The sequence below is a fragment of the Rhyacophila brunnea genome, unplaced genomic scaffold (assembly GCF_057557595.1).
Source record: "Rhyacophila brunnea isolate RB1 unplaced genomic scaffold, BYU_Rbru_1.0 scaffold_11, whole genome shotgun sequence".
NCBI lineage: Eukaryota > Metazoa > Arthropoda > Insecta > Trichoptera > Rhyacophilidae > Rhyacophila > Rhyacophila brunnea.
The window spans coordinates 4,362,900-4,387,380 of NW_028232763.1; the positions used below are offsets into that span (position 1 = coordinate 4,362,900).

At 31.2% G+C, this 24,481-nt stretch overlaps 1 protein-coding gene and 1 pseudogene across 2 annotated transcripts in view; both read right to left on the reverse strand.

Annotated features, from left to right (window-relative positions):
• Positions 1 to 469: 469 nt before the first annotated feature.
• Positions 470 to 24,014, reverse strand: LOC147078293 (uncharacterized). Its single transcript, XM_085960523.1, has 3 exons — positions 23,886 to 24,014; positions 17,192 to 17,400; positions 470 to 1,662 (listed from the first exon to the last, which is right to left on the reverse strand). Exons 1-3 carry the CDS (start codon positions 23,926 to 23,928, stop codon positions 628 to 630), a joined length of 1,287 nt encoding a protein of 428 aa, XP_085816649.1. The 5' UTR covers positions 23,929 to 24,014; the 3' UTR covers positions 470 to 627.
• Positions 23,974 to 24,481, reverse strand: part of LOC147078294 (pyrokinin-1 receptor pseudogene) — a 77,006-nt pseudogene continuing 76,498 nt past the window's right edge. Inside the window, exon 3 of the transcript XR_015072209.1 lies at positions 23,974 to 24,114. The product of XR_015072209.1 is annotated as a pyrokinin-1 receptor pseudogene (transcript). The remainder of the gene's footprint in view (positions 24,115 to 24,481) is intronic.

Below are 24,481 nucleotides of genomic sequence, written 5' to 3' on the forward strand. Positions count from 1 at the left end.
ACCCGTAACGTAAAAAGTGGTAAAGCATAAGTATAAATATAAAGATAAACATCCAAATTTGTTTTACTTATTACTTACTGTTTTACATTTTAAATAATTATAAAGTGTAATTTTGAAGTTGAATTCAACACAAGTCATGCAACACGCTTGACAGCTTAGAGGCAAGATACGAGTTGTTACAGGTTTATTCCTGCAATGTTCAGATACTGGAAATTACTAAAATGGCTGCATCATTTTTGTTAAAATAACGACAGATACGGGAATTTCGCAGTCGATGGACAGTATTTTTGTTGTTTTAAGTATATCAAAAAGTCATTTTCGTCATATTATATGTCAGATACGGGGTAATAACATTAGACCATCGACACGAAAAAAGTTAAATTGTATTCATTAGAATACAATAATTGTAGTTGCATATTATTGTTATGCATTACAATTTTATAATATTTATACATTATATAAAGTGAAGGTACATAATGAATATGTGAAAGAATTTTATTTTAAAAAAAATATTAAAATCCCTCATACTCTATGCCACGTCGTATAAAATATTTTTTTAAATTTCTATGTACGATTAAATATCACATTTAATTTTTATATTAATTAGGTACATAGATATAGTTAGCTTCACCTTATTTCAAAGAAAAAATTCCCAGCACTGCCCCATTTTCTCTTATTGCTACTAAACCGATTTGTCGAGTCAATATTTTCATTAGTCGCATGTTTATTCGCCGTTTTACCTTCAAGCAAATTATTAAGCTTAACACCGTTATGTGACTTCAACACAGCCTTACCGGAATTCTCCTGTGCTTGTAGCACGTACTTGACTATATCAGGCATTGTTTTAGACTGCGGGACGACTTTATTCGTTGCCAATTCTGCGTTCCTATCAGAACTATCTCCGAATAGATTATTTGAACAGAGACTGGAGTTTGATATTCTATTAATTTTGATTCGATCGTGACGATTTGGGCATTGGTGGTGGGGTATTAAATCGGACTCACCACACTCCCTCACATCATCACCAGCATTACAGATATTAGACTTATCATCAGTAGTATTATCAGAATTATTACTAATAATCAAACTATCATCAGGGAACGTTGGACTTTCTGATAAAACCCTACTTAAAGACCTCGTTATAAGTACAACTTTATGTTCTCTTTCACAATGCGATTCCTTATTTAAATACCTATGACATTCAGAGCAGATAATTTTGCATGATATATTATTAGAATCAGAATTATACAAGCTAGTATCATGTTTTCTTCTGCCCCATTTTTTAAAACGTTTTATCTTTGGAGGCGCTAGTGTATACATAGGAGCTTCTTCTGTTAACTGCGTCTCTTTTATAACATTGTGATCTATTCTGTTGGAGTATAAATTTCGTCTGGCGTCACCATTCCTGCTGCATGAGCAATGTGCAGCGTGGATGCATGTCATTGGGAGTGAGTTATTGGGTTTTCGGAAGGATACTACGAGCGGTCGCCTGGACATATCAGCGTCGACGTATCTGAGTGAGGCTTGTCTTGACGTTCCTCCAGAATTTGAGAGGCTCTGTGATCTTGTTGGAGATACGCTTCGAGGTAAAGATAGTGTGGAATATCTTCGGGCTGGAGCGCGAGTTCTTCCACCCACTGGCATATAGCGTGAAAGAGTTTCCTGAAAACAAAACAAAAAAATAGGTAAATAAATATTCATGATATTCAGTTTATACAATAAATATAAATACTGTAATATTTTATAACTCGCGCAATTTCGTAACACAAATGATGGTGTGGTATAGTCTCGATTTAAGTTAATCAAGTAAAGTTTAAATTTCATTTTTCTAACAATTACCAAATTAGAGTTATCTAGTTGTACTATTGAGGTGACGATATTAAGGTATAATCGGTCCCATTTTTAGTGGCAATAAATTTGAATAATTGGTGTATCGTATTCGAAACATCTGCCATCTTTAGAAATACATTATTATATTCTTAATCAGTAAGGACCATATACCTAATATTATTCTATGATCGTCATATTTTGAAGCCAGTTGTAAGCTTCATATTTACAAAACAATAATTATTAATATAAGTAACGCCAAGGATGATAAAGTATCGGTATTGTAGGTATCAGAAAAAAGTCTCGATACTAAGCTAGTCAGAACATAAAAAATCCATTTTTCAACAAATAATAGTAATATTATAATAATTTTCTGGCTTAAAACATTAAATAGGATCAAACGTTTTTTTGTTAGCGTTGGTCAAATCTTACTTATTACCTGGTATATATTATTTATTTCGTTATAATATCTTCAAACAATACTTTGTATTGCTAAACACACTGTCGTCATATCTTATTCCCCGAATGAAAAACCAACGCCTTACGCACTGGATTACGATTGTTAGTCTCGATTACAACCGAAAGAAGTATGAAATAAATAACTACGTTTTTGTGGAATTTAATATTTAACTATTATTTTAGACACTTACAATAATAATAATTGTATAGTATATCTAATAATTTTGGTAAGAAATTAATGTAACATACCCTTTCTGCTGTAGTAATAGAATGAACATGTGTATCAACATGCCATACTGATCAAATTAACCCTGTTTAAGGAACTGACCTTACTCTGCACTGACGGAACTAGTAAATGGTAGATAATATGGGGCTACAGACCGCTTATTCAATTATTCCAGTCAATTCACAATGTTAATTTATCAAAGTGGCAAGAAAACATTTTTTATGTAGTTGTGTGTAGGGAATCCAATCCCGAGCCAAAATTCTGATCCCGGGATTTCGGGATTACAATTTGACAATCCCGGGATTGGCATTTTTTCCATTGTTAATATACAATTTTTATATTTACACATAACATTGATAAAATCGGTCAAAAATAAATCTAGTATAATTTATAATATTTAAGACATTTATTGTTAATATTGTATATCTACGTTCAATCTTGGAAATACATAAGTTTAATGGAGTAAATAATATTATATATATAAATAATAATGTGAATTTAATACGAGATTGTTGTTTCTGATAGTAAAGACTTAACGAATGGATTAGCGAGATTTAAAATAGTAAAGCAAATAATCATGGCGTACTTATGACCTTTCCGCTTCATAAATCAGCCAAATATGAAATTGCCGTAAAACGTATGAGATCACGGTGGAATTACTTTGTTAAAATTGCGAAGCATTGTTTTTTTCCAATTTTTCTCATTTTTAATAATTTATGTAAAAAATTAAATAAATCGGCAACTTACACATGGGTATAAATCAAACTTTATTCAAACTCAGTTTATTTCTAATGTAGTTATTTTTTATAAATAGTATTTTTTCTGTTATATTTTCGCTTTTATTTATGTTCCATAAAAATTGATAAAAAAAATCAATCCCGAAATCCCGGGATTATGTTTATCAATCCCGGGATTCATAGGTATCGAAAATAGCCCGGGATTGGAATCCCTAGTTGTGTGATATTCCAGAGAATAGTATTTTTTTATCACTAGAATCAAATTATCAGTTTTCGTGTGACGTATTTAATTAAATCGAAGAATAACTTTCTATCAATTAAATTGCATTTATGGATTGTGGAAAAGCCTACAAGAAAAATAATATCAATAATTGTGAGTCTCCATTCAGAATCTTTAGGATTTATGTTTTGGGTTACTGCCAGACAACATTGTACCTTGCACTATTTCATAGGGAGCCTTAAGGCAGGCTTTCAAATAGAGGTTCAGTGCATTGAAAATGAGAAAAATATAGCACGCGGTGAAAGGATTTAGTATGAAAACAATAACTCACACTCTACCTATGGAATTACATGGTTTAAAATAATATTTTAATATTTGTATTTATACAAAAAAAGTATTTTGGCCTGTTTCTATTAACCCGTCTTAATATAACTGAGTAAAATGACATAGATATAATATTATTGTGATTAATAATTCACTAACATGTTCATCCCGTTTAGAAAATAGATTTAGTTTAGTCGGATTGTTGATATTATAAAAAAGCCTTTGTTGTGTGCAATGCTGTGACAAATATTATTTTATAAATTAAATGGGCTTACAAACACCTTTATGAATTTTGTGAAACTTTTTATGTAGATATTAATATTAACTAGCAAACATATATAAACCTTTTAAAATCAAATGAGATAATATGTTTGAATTTACTACACAGTGATAAACATACGGCTCTCGTGGTGCAATGTGCAAGGCACTTGTCTTTCATCCGGGAGCTCCGCATACGTTCCGGTGAGGATCCAATATATTTATGTGATTTTCTCAAAACCAGGGTGTTTCTGATTATTTCACTTATATTACTAAATACATTACTGTTATGCTACACAACTTCCATTGATCCTTTAGGTCTGCTGTAGTGTTAAAAAAGAATATATATTATGTGTATATAATATATATCGACTGTAGAAAGAAAAAAGGACGTAATCCACACAAATGAAATTTTACAGGAGGCACAAAAACGTTTTTGTTATGGTTTTTGGTCAAAGTTAAAATACAATAAACATAAAACCATGTGCATGATAAATTAATAATTTAGTTTTTACATTCCTAATCTGATATTAATTATTGAGTTTATTAAAGAAAAACCAATAAAAATGATTGTTTAGTCGTTTTTCCAACTTCATTTCCTACTTTTTTTTTTAAATTTCCAGCTAAATTTAGATCATAAATCGACATTTGAAACTTACATCCTTTGAACACAACGTGTATGTAGTTGTGTACAACTATTATACAAAAAAAAAACCTATTTTGAAAATACTGAGGGTTACATTTTTTTCTTTTTACAGTCGATATCTTTAAAAATATAATATATAACATTGGCTAAGACTAAATCTATAACCCTCAAAATGTCATAAGATAAAATCTACGTCGTAAGACAAAACGATCCACATGAATCCGAACAAAATGTGAATATTTTACTATAACGGCTCGGAATATATGCATATATTATAAAATATGATTTGGTTACGTCATAATCGTTCGGTAATATTATCCTTAGCCTGCGTATGAAAAACAAAACAAAACATAGATATCTGTGTGTGTATATATATAGTATATTATACACAATAATTGTAGATGTATGTTTTGATAGAACTTTAAATAAATGTTGTTTTAATTACCAAAATCTACCTAAAACCTGAAATTGATATCATCAAAATAATGTATTAAAACAGACTTCCAAAAATACAATAGGAAGCGAATATTGACATAGGCAGTTATATAGGGCAATGAAAGTAATTAATTTTATAAGAGACTGTTGTTTGTTTGTTTTGTCGTGTCTACCAAATGAAATGAATCTTGGTTGCAGTGCCCAATACAAATAATGAAGAGATATTATTATTGTAGGTTAAATTCAACCTTTCACTAGCTTTAATTGTATCTGAACCTACTAAGTAAATCTAAAATACTTATGTTAATAGTACATACAATAATATTTAATGAGAGAATTGATATACTAAAGGTACTTCTGCAGATGCAGAGAATCGCGCTTGCTGGAGATTGATTTAAAATGTAAAAAAAAAGAATAAAGTTGGGATTATATTGAAATGCATGTCACGTACTGCCACGCTGTCACGGCAACAAATTAAGTCTATGGTTTCGTCAATTTGCAGAATATGTTGAACGAACATGATCTCTGTAAATTCAATGATGGAGTAACCTAGGAACGACTCTCTGTACCTACCCGCAGATCATAGTGATATTAGACAACATTCTTATAGAAAATACATGTTGACAACCGCTAACAATGCATGCAGTGCAGGAGGTGACCTCATTGTTGTTTTGGTGATTTCGGCAGATTTTACGAACTGACAATATTCAGATAATGGTTCAAAATGTGCTACGGGATGAGAGCATCAGTCTGATAACATTTTAAACACCAATAAAAACGACATTATACACTTTTTTCCCATTGCGGCAGCTTACTGTGAAGTCACATGATAGTATGCGACATGCACCATAATAAATATTTCGCGGGTAACACGTCATAGTAAATACTTCATCGTTTCTGTGCCAATTATTTCATTGTCGTCTAAATTTTATGATATAAAATTGTGGCATTAATATATAATGAATTTATAGAAAAAATGATATACTTTCTTAAATATATAATAATAATAGCAATATATACTTTAATCTATAAAAAAATATAATAAACTGTTATATAAGATAATATGTTTGATAAGAACTTTATCCGGTAATATCATTTTACTCACTGATGAGTGTTTCGTAGATGGAGCTATAAAAGATCTACGCTAAAAGTATTTTTGTCATTTTAACTAAGACTACGCTAGTCTTCGTATAGACCAGTGATTATCAACCAGAGTTTTCAAAATCCTGCAAAAAATAGGACATAATATAAGTCTACATGTTTTAATTGAGTAATATATATTTTTTTTAAATTATGAATGTTTTCAGGCTACTTCCTAATAATATAGTACGCGGTTGTTACAATAACTTTATTTTGAATATTTTACATGTAAAATACTTAACAAACTACTAAACTTGTAGTAAACATTATGTTAAAGTACACAGTAAAAGTAAAATTAAAATATTCCATTGTTATTTAAAATAATATTTATAGCCTAGATTTATGTTAATCAAGTAAAGTTTAAATTTCATTTTCCCAACAACGATCAGATCAGAGTTATCTAGATGTAGTATTGAGGTGACGAATTATATTAATAAATATATTTTTATTAGTATCAATTGTTAAAAAGTCCATCGTGAAAGTTAACACTAGAAAGAATATCATATTTCCAATTTGAGAATTGAAAACATCCAAAAACTCGTCGAGAGTAATAAGTTCAAAATCCAAAAGCTGTGTGAGAATTATACTTAGTAGAAACGAAACAATATAGTGTTATGTTTATATCACTAAATGACTGTTAAAATCATTTTAAAAGTTCACTTTAAAGTTAATTATTTATATTTATATAGTTTTCTAATATCACGTTGATATTTTTACATAAATTAATATACTAATTAATATATGAATAACACAAATATCGTGTATCACTCAGGTAGAGTTTCGGAGATTTTATAAAATATTTTAACGGTTTCATGATCTAAAGTAGATTGAGAATCACTGATAGATAGTCACATACTAAAGTGAAAACAAAATTCTATTTCAAGACAAAAGACACTAGAAACTGAGGAATTTGAGCATCTACAAAGCTTACGAGGTGTGACGATTTCTCGGAGTCTGAGCTCGGTGAAAGAAAATGAAATTTGTTTCCACGTTTAGACGCCATCCACTCTCAGTAAAAAGTTTATTTTCTCACCATTATTTAACTTATGTAACCGTTATGTTAACGAAAAGTTTGACAGTGTTGAAACAAATTTACGTGTTAAGAACTTGAAATTAAATGATTTGATATTATATTTTTTTCACTGTCGTTTCTTACTGGAAATATATGGTATTAAAAAAATGTATTTTTTGGACTTGGTGCCTATTCTTATTTTCCTATTCGCAGAATCTTTAAATTCTGTACACAGAAGGCAATATGATGACAATACATTATATTAAAATTATTAAGGAGTAATCCGGTACTCCAACCATGTGTTTTCATATAATATTCTTTAAAAACTTTAAAAGCGTGTTTTGATAATGACACTATTGATTCTTCACTAACAGTTTTCACATTAACTATGTTCACTACACTATTAATTTTACATGTTATATATTTACAGATGCCTAGTTTATATATGCCTAGTGAAAATTAATCTAACACATCAGTGAGTAGTATTTAAACAACGCATAACAAATTACACGCGAGATAACTTTGATTTCGCGGATTACCGTGTACTTACTGGTTTAAAATCATATATTTTTAGAGCAGTATTTTAGTCGTGATGCATGCAGAGTTGTTTCAGACAGATAGATAACGGAGAGTCAAAATTTACTCCAAGGTATATAGAAAGACATCAGATAAAAATACCACTACCCGCTGAAATGACTTTATATGCGCCAAGACTAAAAAAATACTCTGATACTTTCACTGAGAGTGAGAGTGCCAACTGCTTAAAATATTTTTATAAATTAATATAGACATTTTTAAGTGTTTGTAATGCCGAATATTCAATAGCGAGCCGTAACTGTGACCATTGTAGTGAGCCTAATAATAATAAATAATTACTTCGCATCTAAAGTTGGTCACAGTATCTGGAACGGTTATAGTTACGGCTCGTTAATGAGTACCCGGCTTTAGATTGACCTTGTAATTATTTTATATCTAATCAAGTTTTTGTAACAAATCATTAGTATTGTAACTATTTTACTTGCGTTAATTTTAGTTCATTCGGCTTGGTTACTAATACTAATTTAAAATAAAAACTCGCCGCTTTGCTTTGGCATGGGCCCCTCAGATGATGGTTACTTAAACCCTGACGGCTAAAATTATTATACATCGAACATGCTTTGCCTACTGATTTTCTGAATGATGGTTGTCCATATTCGAAAGAAAATTTATTTGTCAAAGTAACCGAATCCAAAGGATTTAAACAATTTTACTTTTCTGGAAATTATGCAATTACAATAATAAGACTAAAGAAGTAATAATAACAGACAAACAATACGTCGCACATGATGTAGGCTACTGAACACTGAACGTAAAATGAAAATAATCGGCGCGTGTCTATAGTTATTCTACGTCTATTTTTCGTAACGCTTTTCCGTCGGAGATCATGAGTAAAACATGTTCCATGTTAAAATATATTCAGCATTATACCAAAACACCGAGATGAAAAAGCTCTCTTTAACATAAAACGTATTTCTTAAGAAGAGCAAAAAGTTACAATACGAATTATTTAGGCAAAGTATTACGTGATATTCAATCAAAACGTAAGGTTTAGTCAAAAATACGTCTACTTTGATGTTGAACGAAAAACCAATAAAACTTTTTATGCTTCAGCATTGAAAAAGCGGGTTGTCATCTGAATACGTTTGCTAATTTCGAATTGTTTCGACTTGAAACGAGTATCGAAAAAGTTTGATATGAATAAGTGGAAAAATTGCCATGCAGGTCACCTGTTCTAGGTTTATATACATATAGTATATATATATCGAACGACATAATATAAGTTGGGAAAAGTTTAGATTAAAAAATTTAACGCCCCGGCGCGGGCGGGGAAATACCACCACGTTCACGATTACGTATTGTATTCGCGGGATATAGTCCACCGTATTACGTTAGCGACAGAATGGCTCCACAATTTACACGTTTAATAATCTAACTCTGAAAAAATCGAAACGATTGAACGGTCCCTATTCGATAGTTGGAAAAACCAATCTTAAATCCTCCAGACATAATTTAGTATAGGCAGCTAGAGTGTACGTTTTATAACTTTGCACTTTTTACTACAACTGATACGCCTCTTAGCCTTATTACCTCGCATAAAATTAGATCAAATTAATGATAAAAATTTGTTGTCATATACTATATTTATATAGAGAAATAAATAGATAATAATTATTGGACATTCATAATTTTGAAAAAACTTCTGAGAAAATATATTATAACCAATAGTACGGGTCTAGGACGATTTGGCATCGGACAACTGGACGCCACAAAATTCGAAAATAAATAGACGTTAGGTACTTATAGGTACTTTAAAAAAATATATTCAATATTATTATTTATATTTTAATGATTATATTATGATTTAATAGTTGGTAAGAATGTAAATATGCAGACGTAAACAATGATTTAATCGTGCATATGTGTAAGTTCCAACGAAAAAAGAGTTTTTTATTTTATATAAAGCCTTAGGCATGGTAATTCTCAATCCGCGATAAAGAATACACTATGTCAAGAGTAAAATGAATTCAAACTACTAAGTAGTGGATAGAAACTGATTAAAATACCTCGTCTACACGTGTCTACGACAGTGCGGCGTCCAATTGTCCGGAGGCCAGTCGTCCCATTCCCAATAGTACAAATCTTTTTGAATAAAGTAAGGTACCCAGCAGGAATCGAACCTGCATCTCTTGGATATCGCGCCCACGCACATTGACCTCAATGCTAAAGGAGTTATATATAATTACGACAAATTTTAACTAATTACTTTTTAATACTCACTGAAACGCTTTTTAAATTGAGCTACTATTGGCGATCGGGTTTTGTATTTTAAATCAAAGTAGGTTTTACTTTAATTAGTAACCGACGTCACATCAAATTATGTGTGTTCAATAATTAGAATGTTACATTCTTAAATATTGTGGATTATTCGTTGAATTAAAAAAATAGTTAATTAAAAGATAATAATTAAATGTAAAAATAATATTTTTAAGATAAAGCTGGAGCTGGAGCTGTGTCTAATATAACTGATGAATGATGAATAATGTGGAGAGGGTGTCAGTAGTGTCGGTTATTCTGACGATGAAGTGGCGTCACTAGGAGTGACTCCGGTGTGTTGTGTGTCTGGCAGGTCACAGCGGTGTTAACCAACTGGGCGGGGTATTTGTAGGGGGACGGCCGCTTCCTGACTCCACCAGGCAGAAGATCGTGGAGCTGGCGCACTCTGGAGCCAGGCCTTGCGACATCTCGAGAATCCTCCAGGTCTCCAATGGATGCGTCTCCAAGATCTTGGGGAGGTGAGTAAAAGTTTTTTCATTCCCTTCCAGCTCTAAATATGTTTTATTCTCTACGCCATCTGAGACTATAAACCAGAGGCAAAAAAAAAATCTTATTGACACATAAAATTTACGAAAACGGTTTTACTATTAAACTTAATTTGCACTATTCCGATGACATCAGTGGAAAGTGGAAGATGTTTTTCCACACTCAGACGGACCAAGTATTTTAGCAGAAACACCATCACGCAACCAAGATTTAACGCATTATATATGCTCAGTATCATTAAAAAAGTGTGTCAGAAAACAGAAGAATGGATTTCTCATACAAATGAACAATAACATAGGTACTTTTAAAAAAAAGTGAACTCCCAGTAAAATAACCTACCGGTCGCCACTGCTATAAACATTAATTTCGTGTATTCATCACGACTTTATTAAAATGTATTGCAGAAATAATCTAACAGCATAGATTAGATTTACCGTATATTTGGTGATGGCAATAAAATAATTGCTGCAATAAAAATACATATTTACTTTGATGAAATAATTTATTTAATTATGTCCAATAAAAGTTATCGGTTTCATGGTCGGTAACTTCCATATTATATTTTCGCCATTTTTAGATAATCCGCGAAAATTCTTGAAGCACATTTAGAACTGAAAATTTAATAATTTTCTTTTAAATTTTAGTAGGCAATTAGGAAAAGCAAAGCGATGTTCTAAGACTGCTTTCACTTGTAGGCGAGATACATGCAAACGTTATTTTAATCATTATTTTAGATTTACGTAGGTATATTAAAAAAAACAGTATTTTTGTTCAGTGATAGATTGACGTTAGAGTTCTGAGTTACAACATACTCTCGTGAGTTTTTTATACGTCAGCGATGACATGCTGTCAACGAGAAAAAGCGCAACCTGTGATGTGGTCGTTGGTTTTGCGAAGGCATGCGGCACTCGGAAACGTATAGATTACATACAACATTGAATTTACCTTCACAAATAATTTATCAACAAAAAAAAATTACATTGAAAAAATATGTCAACTTGCATAATAAATATATCAACATTTCTTAAATTTAAGAAGAGTTTCTAGTTCTATATTTTATTAGGGGTCGTCCGAATATGCCATTATAGCTCCTTGAGCTGGAGTGCAAAGTTATGAAACGAATACTCTACTTAACAACATTGCAAAAACATTATTTACCATATTTTTTTTATATTAAAAACGTAATAATTAATAATAGTTATCCGCACTACATATTTAAATCATCAAAGACATATTTATTCGGCATGAATATATAATTAAAAATATCACGGTCTGATATTTCATATTTGTTTAAAATTTATTTCGAATTTTTTTGACCAATTGAGGACTTTTTTTATTTAAAAAAACACAGCAATGGTTTTTATGTCATACCTATTACGTCAATATATGCGATATATGATGCTCCTAGTTTCAAAAACCCCTAAAACGCTTTTTGAAAATTTTTGAGTTAGATATGTATTTAGATGGATATTTTTGTAACTTATATTATGGCCAAAGATTGAACTTTATAAAACGCCAAAAACCGTTAATACGTATGATCAAAAATTAGGGTAAATTTCAAAACCCGCTAAAATAGGTAGGTGTGCTTTTCAAATACCCCTAAAATGCAAAGCCAAAATACTCTTTAGAATGTAACAAATTAAAAAATAAATACATAAAGTTCACAGATTTAATAGAAATGATTTTTTCTCATTTTTCTTAAAACCACCTAAAATCGTTTTTATCATTTTTCTCAGAACTACCTTAAACCGTTTTAGGGGCTTTTAGAACTAGGCGCTTCATATTATCGACTCGTGTATTTTGATGGAAAATGACAAATACTCCAATTTGAAAAGAAATGTCATGCAATTTATAATAAACATGGTTAAAAAATCTCCAGAGCAAGTTTTGCAAAATGTCCACAGCGGATTTTACGACTCAATGACTTAAGTATTCTCTTGATCCAATACCTTTCGATGTGCAATATTTTCAAGTACCTACTTATCGATATTTTTCTTATACTCTGATACCAGTATAGATATTTTATTTTAATACGTTATCGATACCAAGTGACGATACCGTTTCTATCGATGTGACACCTCTAGACATATTTTAAAAGTAAAACGTCAATATTATACTTATGAGCTTATGATGACATTGTTATTAATACCTTTCGAAGGTTATTTTAGGAAAATTGTGTCAACATAATTAACGTTTTCGTTGCAAGAAACAGTTACAGTTATTGTAATCATGTTGATTGCCTTGTTTGGTGTTTTTACTGCCTATCTTGACTCAAGTGGATGCCGGAATATGAAATGTATACTCCGAAATTAGGTCACTAGGCTAAACTGGCAATGTTAGTACCAATAAAATTATAAAATGATTTACTTACATTAATGTTTAAACCACTGATTTACAACGAAACCCTCTGCATTAGCGATTTAATGCTTTACGATAGTTAAGCTATCAATTTCCATACAAAATAAATACTAACTATGTCAAAAAGTCATTGATATATAATAGCGCCTGTACGCGTGCGTGGATTTACTAGCAGCAACAGTGTGCAATTTAAACTATCGTCACAATCACTGTTTACACGTAAAAGTGATGACCGTCTCTCCAATCTCATTCTTCAAGAGTAAGCGAGACGCGATATATTTTTTTATTTTTTCGTACTATTTGACAGGTAGGGAAATCAGTTAACCTCAAAATGAGCACCGGCTTTACACTATAGATACATCTAGACTTGCTAAAGGAAGCTGCGTGCCGTGCGTTTGGTTTGTGGGCGAGTGGACGCATTCGTATACAAATGTTCAAGACCATAGACCATTTCGCTAGTGTTCGCCCAAAGTGCTCGCACTAGACGCTCAGAATTAAAATATAATTTTCTATTTTTTAACGTTATATAGTATTTTTAAGCGGTCAAAATGCAACCATTAGGTAAAGATATCCATAATTTAAGTTATTTTAAAGAAACACTAGGTCACTGATATTAAAATAATATATCATCATCATCATCAGCCGGGGTCAATCCACTGCTGGATGAAGGCCTCTCCAAGCTTTCTCCAACTCTCTTGGTCCTGTGTCGTTCGCTGCCACGTATTTCCGCCGAACTTTACCAGTTCGTCAATCCAGCGGCTTTTACAGCGACCCTGTGGCCGTTTCGTACCCCTTGGGTACCATTGGATGACGGCATTTGTCCAGCGGCCGTCCTTTCGGTGAGCAATGTGCCCCGCCCATCTCCATTTCAGCTGTTTGGCAACGTCTATTACATCGCGTACTAAATAATATATAATAATATAAAAATAAATTATCACGAACATGTATCAACTTACTATGAAACGTAATACCATCTTCTTGCTTATCAGTACGGCTACCACATTTTAATACAACACACAGAACCATCTTTTCTACTTAATTAACTAAAAATATTTACCACTAACTTTATAATTAACACAAAAAATATAAATTTTAGCAACACGCACTCGCAGGTTATCGACGCTTAGTTAAGCAACAAACTAAGATTTGGTGGCGAAACCACAGCAAATCATATCACACATCTGTAAACCTTGTATCTTACTCTAGCGCGTGTCGCAGAGATTATAAGGGTGCCGAAAACTTTCTCACTTGCACTTATACATCGTTGTTGTTCAGGTTTTGGTACCGGCAGATTTGCCACTGTCGTTCTACTCCAGAGGCGCAGATCGTAAAAATCCCCACTGTCGCATGAAAAATCAGAAACTTCCAAACTTTTTTGATTAATGCATGGAAGCTTGCAAATGCAGGATGTTTACCCATACATTTTCTTGTTATGGCCGCCATAATACTTACTGTAAACCGGGTATAAGTTTATGTCAGTATTGTCAACTATTAACCCTGTCTTGCCTAGTGCGTTTACTATGAAACTACATTTTATCATTTCTGTGCTAATTTTGTAATCTGATTTTAATAGTCAAAATTACCATGGTAAAATAATAAAATATAGAACCACCAAACTATCAAACATAAAGTTTATTAAAAAACACGGATAGAACAGATATATACATATAATATGATTAAATCTTAGTCAAATATTTACATTTCCATCGAAACGTTTTCTTTTAAATATTGATTTTCAAAATTACTAGTGTTGTTTATACTATGATATATTTGAGATTATTAGTTTTAAAGTCGGAAACTTCTATTTTACTCGTTTTGACATTTTTCTTGAATTAGATTATGTAAGTAGGTACTTTTTCATCAGCTTGTTGGTTAAATGGGATTAAACTGAATATGATTAACTATTAACATGTTTTTTTTAATAATTCTAATTATAATATTAATATTTTATTTAGCTGTTTGTTTTTTTCTATTTTTTTGCAAAAAGAAAATAATATTTTATTCACAGTTCTAAATGTAGTTGATAGTTTTCTGGATTATCTCAAACTTGAAGAAATTGAGATTACCAACTTGAAAACTTAAAATTGCTTAATAAGTAAAATTAAAAGTATTGAAATTGGCGTCATACGGTGAATGAGTATATTATTATCTCTGCTCAGTTAACTTGTCTGAAGGGTCTAGTGGTCGAAAAACGATTTCTTATATAGATTTGTTGGTGACGATCGCAAAAGATAAAATTTATCTTCATAATTTAAATCATAATTTTTCGGGATTTTCATAGGCAAAAATAATTTTACTGTCATCCTTCGGACAACAATAATTGCTTCATTCATTATCATAATGCATGTTACTCATATAGAAAATGATGGCTATATAAATCGCTCTATATTTATAGATCAAAAAAACTGTACATATATTAATAAATAAATTTCACACTAAGAAAATGAACAAAAAACATTTTGAAATAATTACAAGATAAAAAGAACTTTTTATATAAAACGTTTTTAAATTTTCTGTTAAATAATATAAACTTGACTTGACTAGCTTAAACGATCAAAACAGTTTATACTTGATAGAAATACTGAATAATGAAACGTTACTTCATATTGATTTCCATAGTAACGCACGTATATATTATTTAATAATTTTGTTGCTAGGACCCCCTAGCAACCATTATTGGTATCAAAATAAGTTTTCATACAAAACAGAATTAACTAAAAATAAATTCAATTTTACTTAAAGATGGCTAAAAGTATTAAAAGAATGCATTACTATCGTGTTCTGATATATTCTAAAAGTTTCAAAATGTCTAGCTAGTCGGGAAGTTAGTTAAAAATCGATTGCAAGATTTGTACCGGAAAAACAACCACCGGACAAATAAGAATACGACCTAAGAAAAACGTTGTAATAATAAAATAAGTCGGACCCGAGATTGTGTCTAATTATCAGCTAAAAAGTGCCTTAAGAGACAATTTTATCCTGTATTTTACATTCATCATAAAAATATAATAAATCAAAATTAAAAGCCGACAATCGTTAAATTAACTTATATCCCTAAACAATTTATTTACCACTGCTTTATTAGTAGTCTCTATAACTTGCTTTTCCTCCACGTTTCATGCGGAGGTACTGGAGGTGGTGTTAGACACCCTTTAATGTTGTGCTTAAAATATACTAACAGCAACCCCTGGTTGGTTTTCAGTAGTGTATTCTGTTCTACTATTATATGGCAATGCTTTCTTGAGGAGAGAGCTTTTTGCATGCAGTAGGATGCCGCAAACTATTTTTTTTTAATTCATTAATTAATTAGTAAACTTTAGCAGTGGACATATTGCTATTGTATCACATATATATAACACTAGAAAAAAAACGCATTTGAAAAAAGTATGATGCTCGTCGAGATTTGAACCCGTATATCCACTGGTATCGCGCCAATATGCTTTAACCGATTAAACTACGAGCCTCCTACCTAATTGCGATAATTGTAACTAGTAAGTCTCATATTAAATGCTTATAAAATTACGTCAAAGTTGAAGTAGCCGTTATAACTAAATATTTGGCGAGAGCCGGACGTGGGTTAGTAATTAAGGTAATAAATATACCTTGATTTAAAACACAAAAACCGATAGTAAATTTAAGTCAATGAACGCAATTTGATAAGCATTTAATATTGTAGGACCTACTAGTTTCAATTATAGCAATTAGGTAGGAGGCTCGTGGTTCATTTGTTAAAGCATATTGACGCGATACCAGTGGATATACAGGTTCAAACCCGACGAGCATCGTACTTTTTTCAAATGTGTTTTTTTCTAGTGTTATATATATCTGAGGTGTTTTCAAATTGTATTTATGTTTTATATATCACACAATGGTTTGGTAGGTAACTTATAATAATAATATGTCCAATTGGTTAAAGCATATTAGCGCGATACTAGTGAATATACGAGTTCAAATCCCGTCAAGCATCGTATTTTTTCTAGTGGCTATATATCTGATGTGTTTTCAAGTTATGTATGTGCAATGGAATATAATATAATGTTACATTGTTCAATCTTGTGAATTATTCGTTGAAAAGAAATGGTTTATTATGATATATTATAACAATGCGAAAGGTAAGAAATCAAAATAAATGATCTTAAGGGTTAATTAATAAAAATATATAATGTATACATTTGAAAGTTTAACTTACTCTGAATGCATTCCTGAATTTGTTGGACATAATGTGATACAAGAATGGGTTGATGCACGTCGACAAGTAGTAAAGAACTCCTGAGAGATATGTGAGGATGGTGTATAAGACTATGATGTCTGGTGTGATGACGGAGTGACCATGAACAGCCAGGAGACGTTGTGCATGAAAGGGTGCCCAGCATATGAAGAAGGCCACCACGACAGCAACTGGAAATGAAAATAACAATATTGCTTATTTTAATATAAAATAGTTATATAATGTAAACGTATGAATTCAATGTTAAGGATTACGTCTAATACTCAGTTCTTTTTTGACAAGACCGTACGAATACTAGGGATTAGTATGAATACCCATCAGTGGCAAAGGATGGAGGTATGCTGCTATCCGACGTAAATAGTGCCTACTAAATTAAGATCCGAAATAAAAAAGATCATCTGCAATACCTATCCTCCGCTGAACCAAAGAATACCACAGACTGTATAAAAGTATACTACATGACATGTGTGTAATTCAGATTCCATATTTTAAAATATTTTTTTAATTTATTTCAGTTAATTTAATGTCTGTTGGCTATTCATATTGATAATTTTAATGCGATTACAGTGATATTAATAATTAATACACTATTTTTGGCTTTAGATTAAATTTCCAAGAAGTATATTTCTAACCCTAGGTATTCAAAACCATTGTATACCATGCCCAGAAGGTATAAAGTTTCACATTGTTCCCGGGGCTATCTGTCAAATATCATCTCTTTCATATTGTTTAATCTCAAGAGCAGGGATCGTTAATGCAGGTCCCGTGAGAGATATTTGTGACGTCTTCACTGAACTAAAAATTGTTAACATCAAAAGACTGAATTACAGAAAAATCAAATCTTTTTTTTGCCCATTTTTTTTCTTAAAACTCTTGTCCCTATATTAAATGCGTAGATATTGCTTAAACTTTTTTTTAAAGTGTAATAGTAATAGACAATTAAAATAAATATAAATAGGAAAAAACCCTATGTCAAAACTGCGGTAAATTTAGGAGAGCACGTCTGGTAAGAGCTTAAGACGGTAATGAAACGGCAAATAATTTTCAACTATAGGTGTGACGAAATTTCGGACTGGCTGGAAATCGGAGAGCGAAAGTAGAGCTGTGAACACGTCAATTTGTTTTGTGATGGCGACGGGGGAATTAATTCTTAAATCATGTAAAGATGACTAAAAAACGTTACCCATTTACTTAAAAAAGAAAACATGTCAATAAATATATTATTATTATTATTAGTAATAGAACAATAAACATAACATTAAATAGACGCATGTTGACTTTTTATGACAAATTATATTTTGTTCTGCAAGCGTGCCTCAGCTGAAGTATATATAGCCTTAAAGCTTTTCTGGCAATATTAGCAATATATATATAGAAAATATATTAATACTACATAATATTATGTCTATGATTTTTGGAGTTATCTTCTGTACTGCAGTTGTCACAAGAGTCATAGGAGAAGATTTGAAACAAAACAAAAAACTGATAAAATTACTAAATACGTAGCTAAAAAAGTAGGCATTGAATTTACTTTGAAATCTTAGGCAAGGGTATCGCTAATTAATATATTGAGAAGTCTACAAAAATCTAATTTAAACTTCTGTTTTTTGAATTTTATGCTTTACCATTTTCAAAATTTGTATTATGCTCTTCGTCAAAATGCGATTGTACACTTCTGCTCTAGAGAATTCATACTTCAATCTAATCATAAACCGTACACAGAAGTTACTTTGAATGTCTAAGGACGCCCCAAGTACTTGAAGTAGGTACAATCGATTATAAGTTCTTGTTTTAGATATTGGATTAATACAGTGGTTTTCATTTTTTATTCACGGCGCCCTATTTCGTCGGTGTTTTGTAAAAAGTCAATCAACCATTTTGGCGAAATCTAAATTTTAATGAAATAAAAATGTACCCCATTAGATTTGTTGTGTAAAAACAGTCAATTTGTATCTCCACAGGAAACTACTGAAAAACGATAATCGTAAGGGCGAATATCCACTTAGTATTACATGAATAAAAAGCGAATGTGACATATTAGGGCTTTTCAAATATTACATTATAATGCCTATTATAAACACTTTTAATACATGAGTCAGTCAGGTCACAGCTTTCTCCATGAACATATTCGAGGAGAAATTTTATTGCTTGTGAATCGAATGACTTAAATCAATCAAGATGAGTTATGTAATAATTGAATTAAATATAAAGTGTCCCAAAAGATTTGAATTTTGCTCCATTTGTTAACGAAGAAAAAAAGACAGCGTGACAGCTGACAGTTCAAGGTTATGAAAAATGGAGCGCTGCACGAAAGAAAAACATTTATGCCAAACGGTCATAGAAAATTTCCACGAAAAAGTGCGTATGTGCCAACAAAGCCGTGGAGGTCATACCCGATATGTTACTCCATACGTAAGTAATCCTATACTCAATACTGTATACTTTACAATTTTTAATTAAAAACCTGTGTTTGTATTACTTTTTGCGTGAATTTTGAGACACTCTTTACTCGTGACTCGTTTTACATGATATCAAACGAGGCGATGGCGGAAAACAGTTATTTAAAAATACTATAGTTTTCTAAGTTGGCGGGGAAAAAAGCTGGTGTACATTTGAGATTAGCCGTTCATCAAACAGGAGTGAAAGTAGAGCCATTTCCAATGTTGACTCCAAGCGCAATATCTGCACTGACAAAAAGTAGTACACTGCATTAAAATATGATATTGTCTGAATAAAAAAGTTACCGAACTATTAGCGATAGTGCCCATAGAACGCGTCGAGCGGGCGAAGTTGGCGTATGAAGCGTTTATTCATAACCATAATCACACGTCTCTTGCCGCGCATTACCCTTCACCTATGTAATAAGCGGCCCAAGCAGCACAAAATAATTATTATAACAGCGTCTCTCATAACAAAGCAATAAAAATATTATAATTTTTCGGGGCTTGTAATTAATATTTACGACGACATTATTCAACCAGCAAAATATAGGACACGGAATAAATTTAAACAATGACTTCTCTGTTATTAAGTAATAACTTCTCGCCCGTCGAACGACGACGCTTCGAGCAGCGTGATTTTGGTAGCCGTGTTCAATGAATGGACTTCTTTGTATTTTCATTAAATCGTATCGCCGAGAAGCGAAAAACGGTGACTCATGCGGCAGGCGGGGCACAAGGCATCGTCAAGGCCAGTGTGCGTTGGCGTATTTGATTACGTTATATTTTCGATGATTTACGCGCCACTTGTAGAAATTTTGCGCGAGCGCCGCACTTGCTGCGTCAATGGGCTTTATGCCTTATAGACACGTCAGCTGTCAGTATGAATTAAGAGTGACTGGAATCATTATAATTCTAAAATATTCCAGGCACACACTTTCAAAACTTCTGAATTAATACAAGTGCCAGTCTAAAGTTCTTTGGTGTGGTTATTATTGGGATGGACCTGCTTCAAAATAAATCTTATAAGTGCTACAAAATTAAAACTAAACTCGTAGATTTGTTAGTGGGTCTAGTGGTTTATTATGATTAATAATAGTTTAATAAACTATTTATTTTATTCAACGAATAAAATAAATAATAAATAATTACAAGATACAAAGAACTTTTTATATACCACGTTTTTAAATTTTCTGTTGAATCATATAAACTTGACAATTCTATGTATTAATAATTTTGGACAAATAAGGCATTTGTCAAAAATCATTTTTTTGCTATTTTGCAACAAACAAACAAATATAGAATACTGAAATGCCATTTTGATTTCCATAGTAACGCGCGTATGTATTAATAATTTAGTTGCTAGGACCACCCCCTTAGCATCCAATAATAGTGAATTGGATTACGGATTTCTTCCGAAATAACTTTTCACAAAACAGAATCAACTGTTTAATTCTACAGATGGCTAAAAGTATTAAAAGAATGCATTGGCATCGTGTTATGATAATATTCTAAAAGTTTCAAATGTCTAGCTAGTTGGGAAGTTAGTTAAAAATCGATTGCAAGATTTTTACTGGATAAACAACCACCGGACAAACAAGAATACGAGCTAAGAAAAACGTGGTAAAATAAAACTAATAATAGTGGTTGGTAGCAGTATGAATGAAGTGATATATAATTTTATGTTATAAGTAAGTATACTAAATTATTATAAAAACAGATTATTATTATAATACGGTTACTTTCCTTGGAAGACTTAATTGTTAGACGCAAGCCATTTCTACAGTGAATTTTATTATAATATTAGATATGTTATTCGTTAAATTATTGTAGAAAATAAATTCTCTCGTTTGGGAATATTTAATGGAAATTGAATTTGTATTAAGATTTATCAGAAGAATGCATCATTGAATGCGTGATAGAATATAAATATTATAAGGACATGGGTCAATGAGAAATGATAGCTGTCCAGCAAGGAGTACAATATAGATCCCTCCTTAAAAATTAAGACCTCAACCTGGATCAGAAACTGTACACGGTATGTTGTTAAGTACTCGGAATAATTTTCTATGACATAGAATTACAGACGCTAAATCAATAAATATCAATGATATAGACTTTTGAAATGAAAATTGCATTAACAAACTAACCAAGAACTCAGTAAATAGATTTTTGTTTGCTTCAATATATCTGGCGCATTTAAAAGTAGAAACATGGCAAACTTATTTTTTTGTAATTTTGATTTCCAAAGCTCGAATTTTTATAAATGTCTTTAGGTACTTTGTTTTTTTTAATCATTGAATACATTTGTGGTCCTTGCATTGATTTGTTCACTCATTTTTTTTTTAATTTCAACCAAATAGACAAGTTTAACAACAAAATAATTATAGTTCCTAAACAAATTTGCCTCAAATTTCAACATTATGATTTGACCCTTTTATTTCATTTTTTCACGAGATAGCCACCGCGTTTCACAATAGTATAGTAGTACGACTCCATATTTTAGAGGACTGTTTTTCATGTAGTTTATAACTAGCAGCCGTTTTATAAACTATGCATTTGGTTTTAAATTAATTCTCCATTAATTGTGTTAAACTTTTCGCGCCTCCCAGTTTGGATATCGCTGCATTACGGGATTCAATAATTATAGTATTCCGTAACTCATTATCTAAAGAAATATCCATAATAATGGTAGCAGAAGTTGACTCCACGTTTCGTGACTTAACAACCTCAGTGATTAGTGCAGCTCCACTAAACTGCTTCTGGTAGCAAATGACAAAGCAGAGATCAAGCCTTGATGTTGACTGACTTCCTATATGGGATGACAGTTAAGTATAAGAAAGATATGCGTTTTTTTATGTATTCATCGGGTCGGAAGACTGATCGCAAATCAAAACAATAATAAGAATAAGAATAGAATAATGATTTTACCTTTTTAATGTGACAACGCCAATATTATTAAAGTTAAATTTTGAAAATAATAATATGTACCATGTATAGCTATTTATTTATGTATACAAAAATAATAGTATCTTTAATAATAATAAACAAATTTAATACATTTATGTATTAATAATTAGACTCGTCCAATACTCATCCAAACATCTGAAATTCATAGAAAAAAAGACATAGTAACACAGTAACTATTCAAAAATCAAATATGGTAATAAATATTTGTAAAAGCCTTAAGTTATATATAATTAAATTTATTAATTCAATTACTACTATTTACTTATTTAATTGTTAGATAGTGTTTCAAAAAGTTTTTAATTTTATAAAATTATTTATTGTTTTCGAGTAGGTAGTTAATGAAATATACATAATTTTAAAAGACCTCAGATACCTCTACCTACTAGAAAATTTTGAAAAAATACGACACTTAATTGGACTTAGCCCGTAACTAATTAAGCTACAGGCCTCCTACATAATTACGACGAATTTTACTAGTAGTTTTTCCATGACATGCTTATCAAAATGCGTTAATGTTGCTTATCGGTTACAGTGTTTTAAATCAAGATATCAAGTGCTCTAATTACTAACCGATTCCCGAATCACTCAAAAATTAGTTATATTTATTGAACTATTACTTTTATTTATCAAATAATTTACAAGATTTGAGAACGCAACATTCTATAAAATTGAATATACTTACATAATTTGATAACAACTCAGATATATACCTGCAGATAAATACGGCGCCCGACGGGACTTGAACCTGTAGCCAATTTGATTTAAATACTTACATTATTAAGTTTTTATTTTGAATAATAACACGAATGATTTAATCTAAATCAAATTATTTGTAGGTATGTAATTTGTATTTAATACTAGTTTTGGTTTAATTCAGCGGAAATTATAAAATATTTTACATATAATTTGAAGATATTTAAAGAATTTCCATTATTTCCATTATAACTACGTCCAAATATTAATTCATTACTTTCTCTTCATGAGTTTCTAAAATAAATAACGCTTTTCCTTTAGTTATAATCTAAATAATATAAGCTTAATCTCATCATTTATAAGTAGGTCACCGTAAGCTTTTTTTACATCTGTACAAACAGCTTTTCTCTTCAGCCCAAAGCTTTAAATCGTAAAAAAAGATTTCTACAACAGCAAACAAACGAAAAACAACAAGATGAAAACATAAAAATATTTGTTACCCTCTTAAGCGAGTTTAAACACAGAACAGTAAAAGAAAGAAATAACACTCTCACCTAGCATATTAACAACGTGCTTCGTAGCCTTTGTGTGCTGCATGTTCCTGGGGTAGTTTTTCCTCCCATCCTCCCCCCCGGAATTAGCCACAGCCGCTGAAGTCGCCCCTCCCGTGACCCTCCCCTGGATCTCTTCACCTGCGTCACTGATTCTGCCACCGTTTGACACGGCTGACGTCACCACCGTCTGGACTGTCGCCTGTCCTGGGTGGCACTTCGAAACACGATGCTGTGAAATTAATATAATTTTTTCTTATTTTGTCTGACAAATCTAAGGGCATGGCGTGAATCAAATTTATTGCTTTTTGTGTCAACAGTATTTCATGCAATATTTTAGATTTCATACCTATTTATAATTATTTACATAGACATTTCATATAAATGGTATTAAAAACTATGACAATATTAAATATACCTATGCTAATTGAAAATTATTATTTGTTAGTTACCTAATGATTTTATGAGATTTTTAATATTTATGTGTAGGACTATATTTATTATTTTTCATCTTATTTAACCTTATATTTAAATCCAAAAATCTCCTCAAACTGTGTGAGTAGGTATACTAAAATTGTATTTATTTGGATCTGTAATAT

Bases quoted from the DNA above. Each gene is read 5' to 3' on its own strand.
- LOC147078293 (XM_085960523.1), bottom strand. From the start codon at position 23,928: ATGCAGCACACAAAGGCTACGAAGCACGTTGTTAATATGCTAG. The intron at 17,401-23,885 runs GTGAGAGTGTTA...TTTCATTTCCAG, and splicing joins GCACGTTGTTAATATGCTAG to TTGCTGTCGTGGTGGCCTTC. The intron at 1,663-17,191 runs GTAAGTTAAACT...TTTTGTTTTCAG, and splicing joins AATTCAGGAATGCATTCAGA to GAAACTCTTTCACGCTATAT.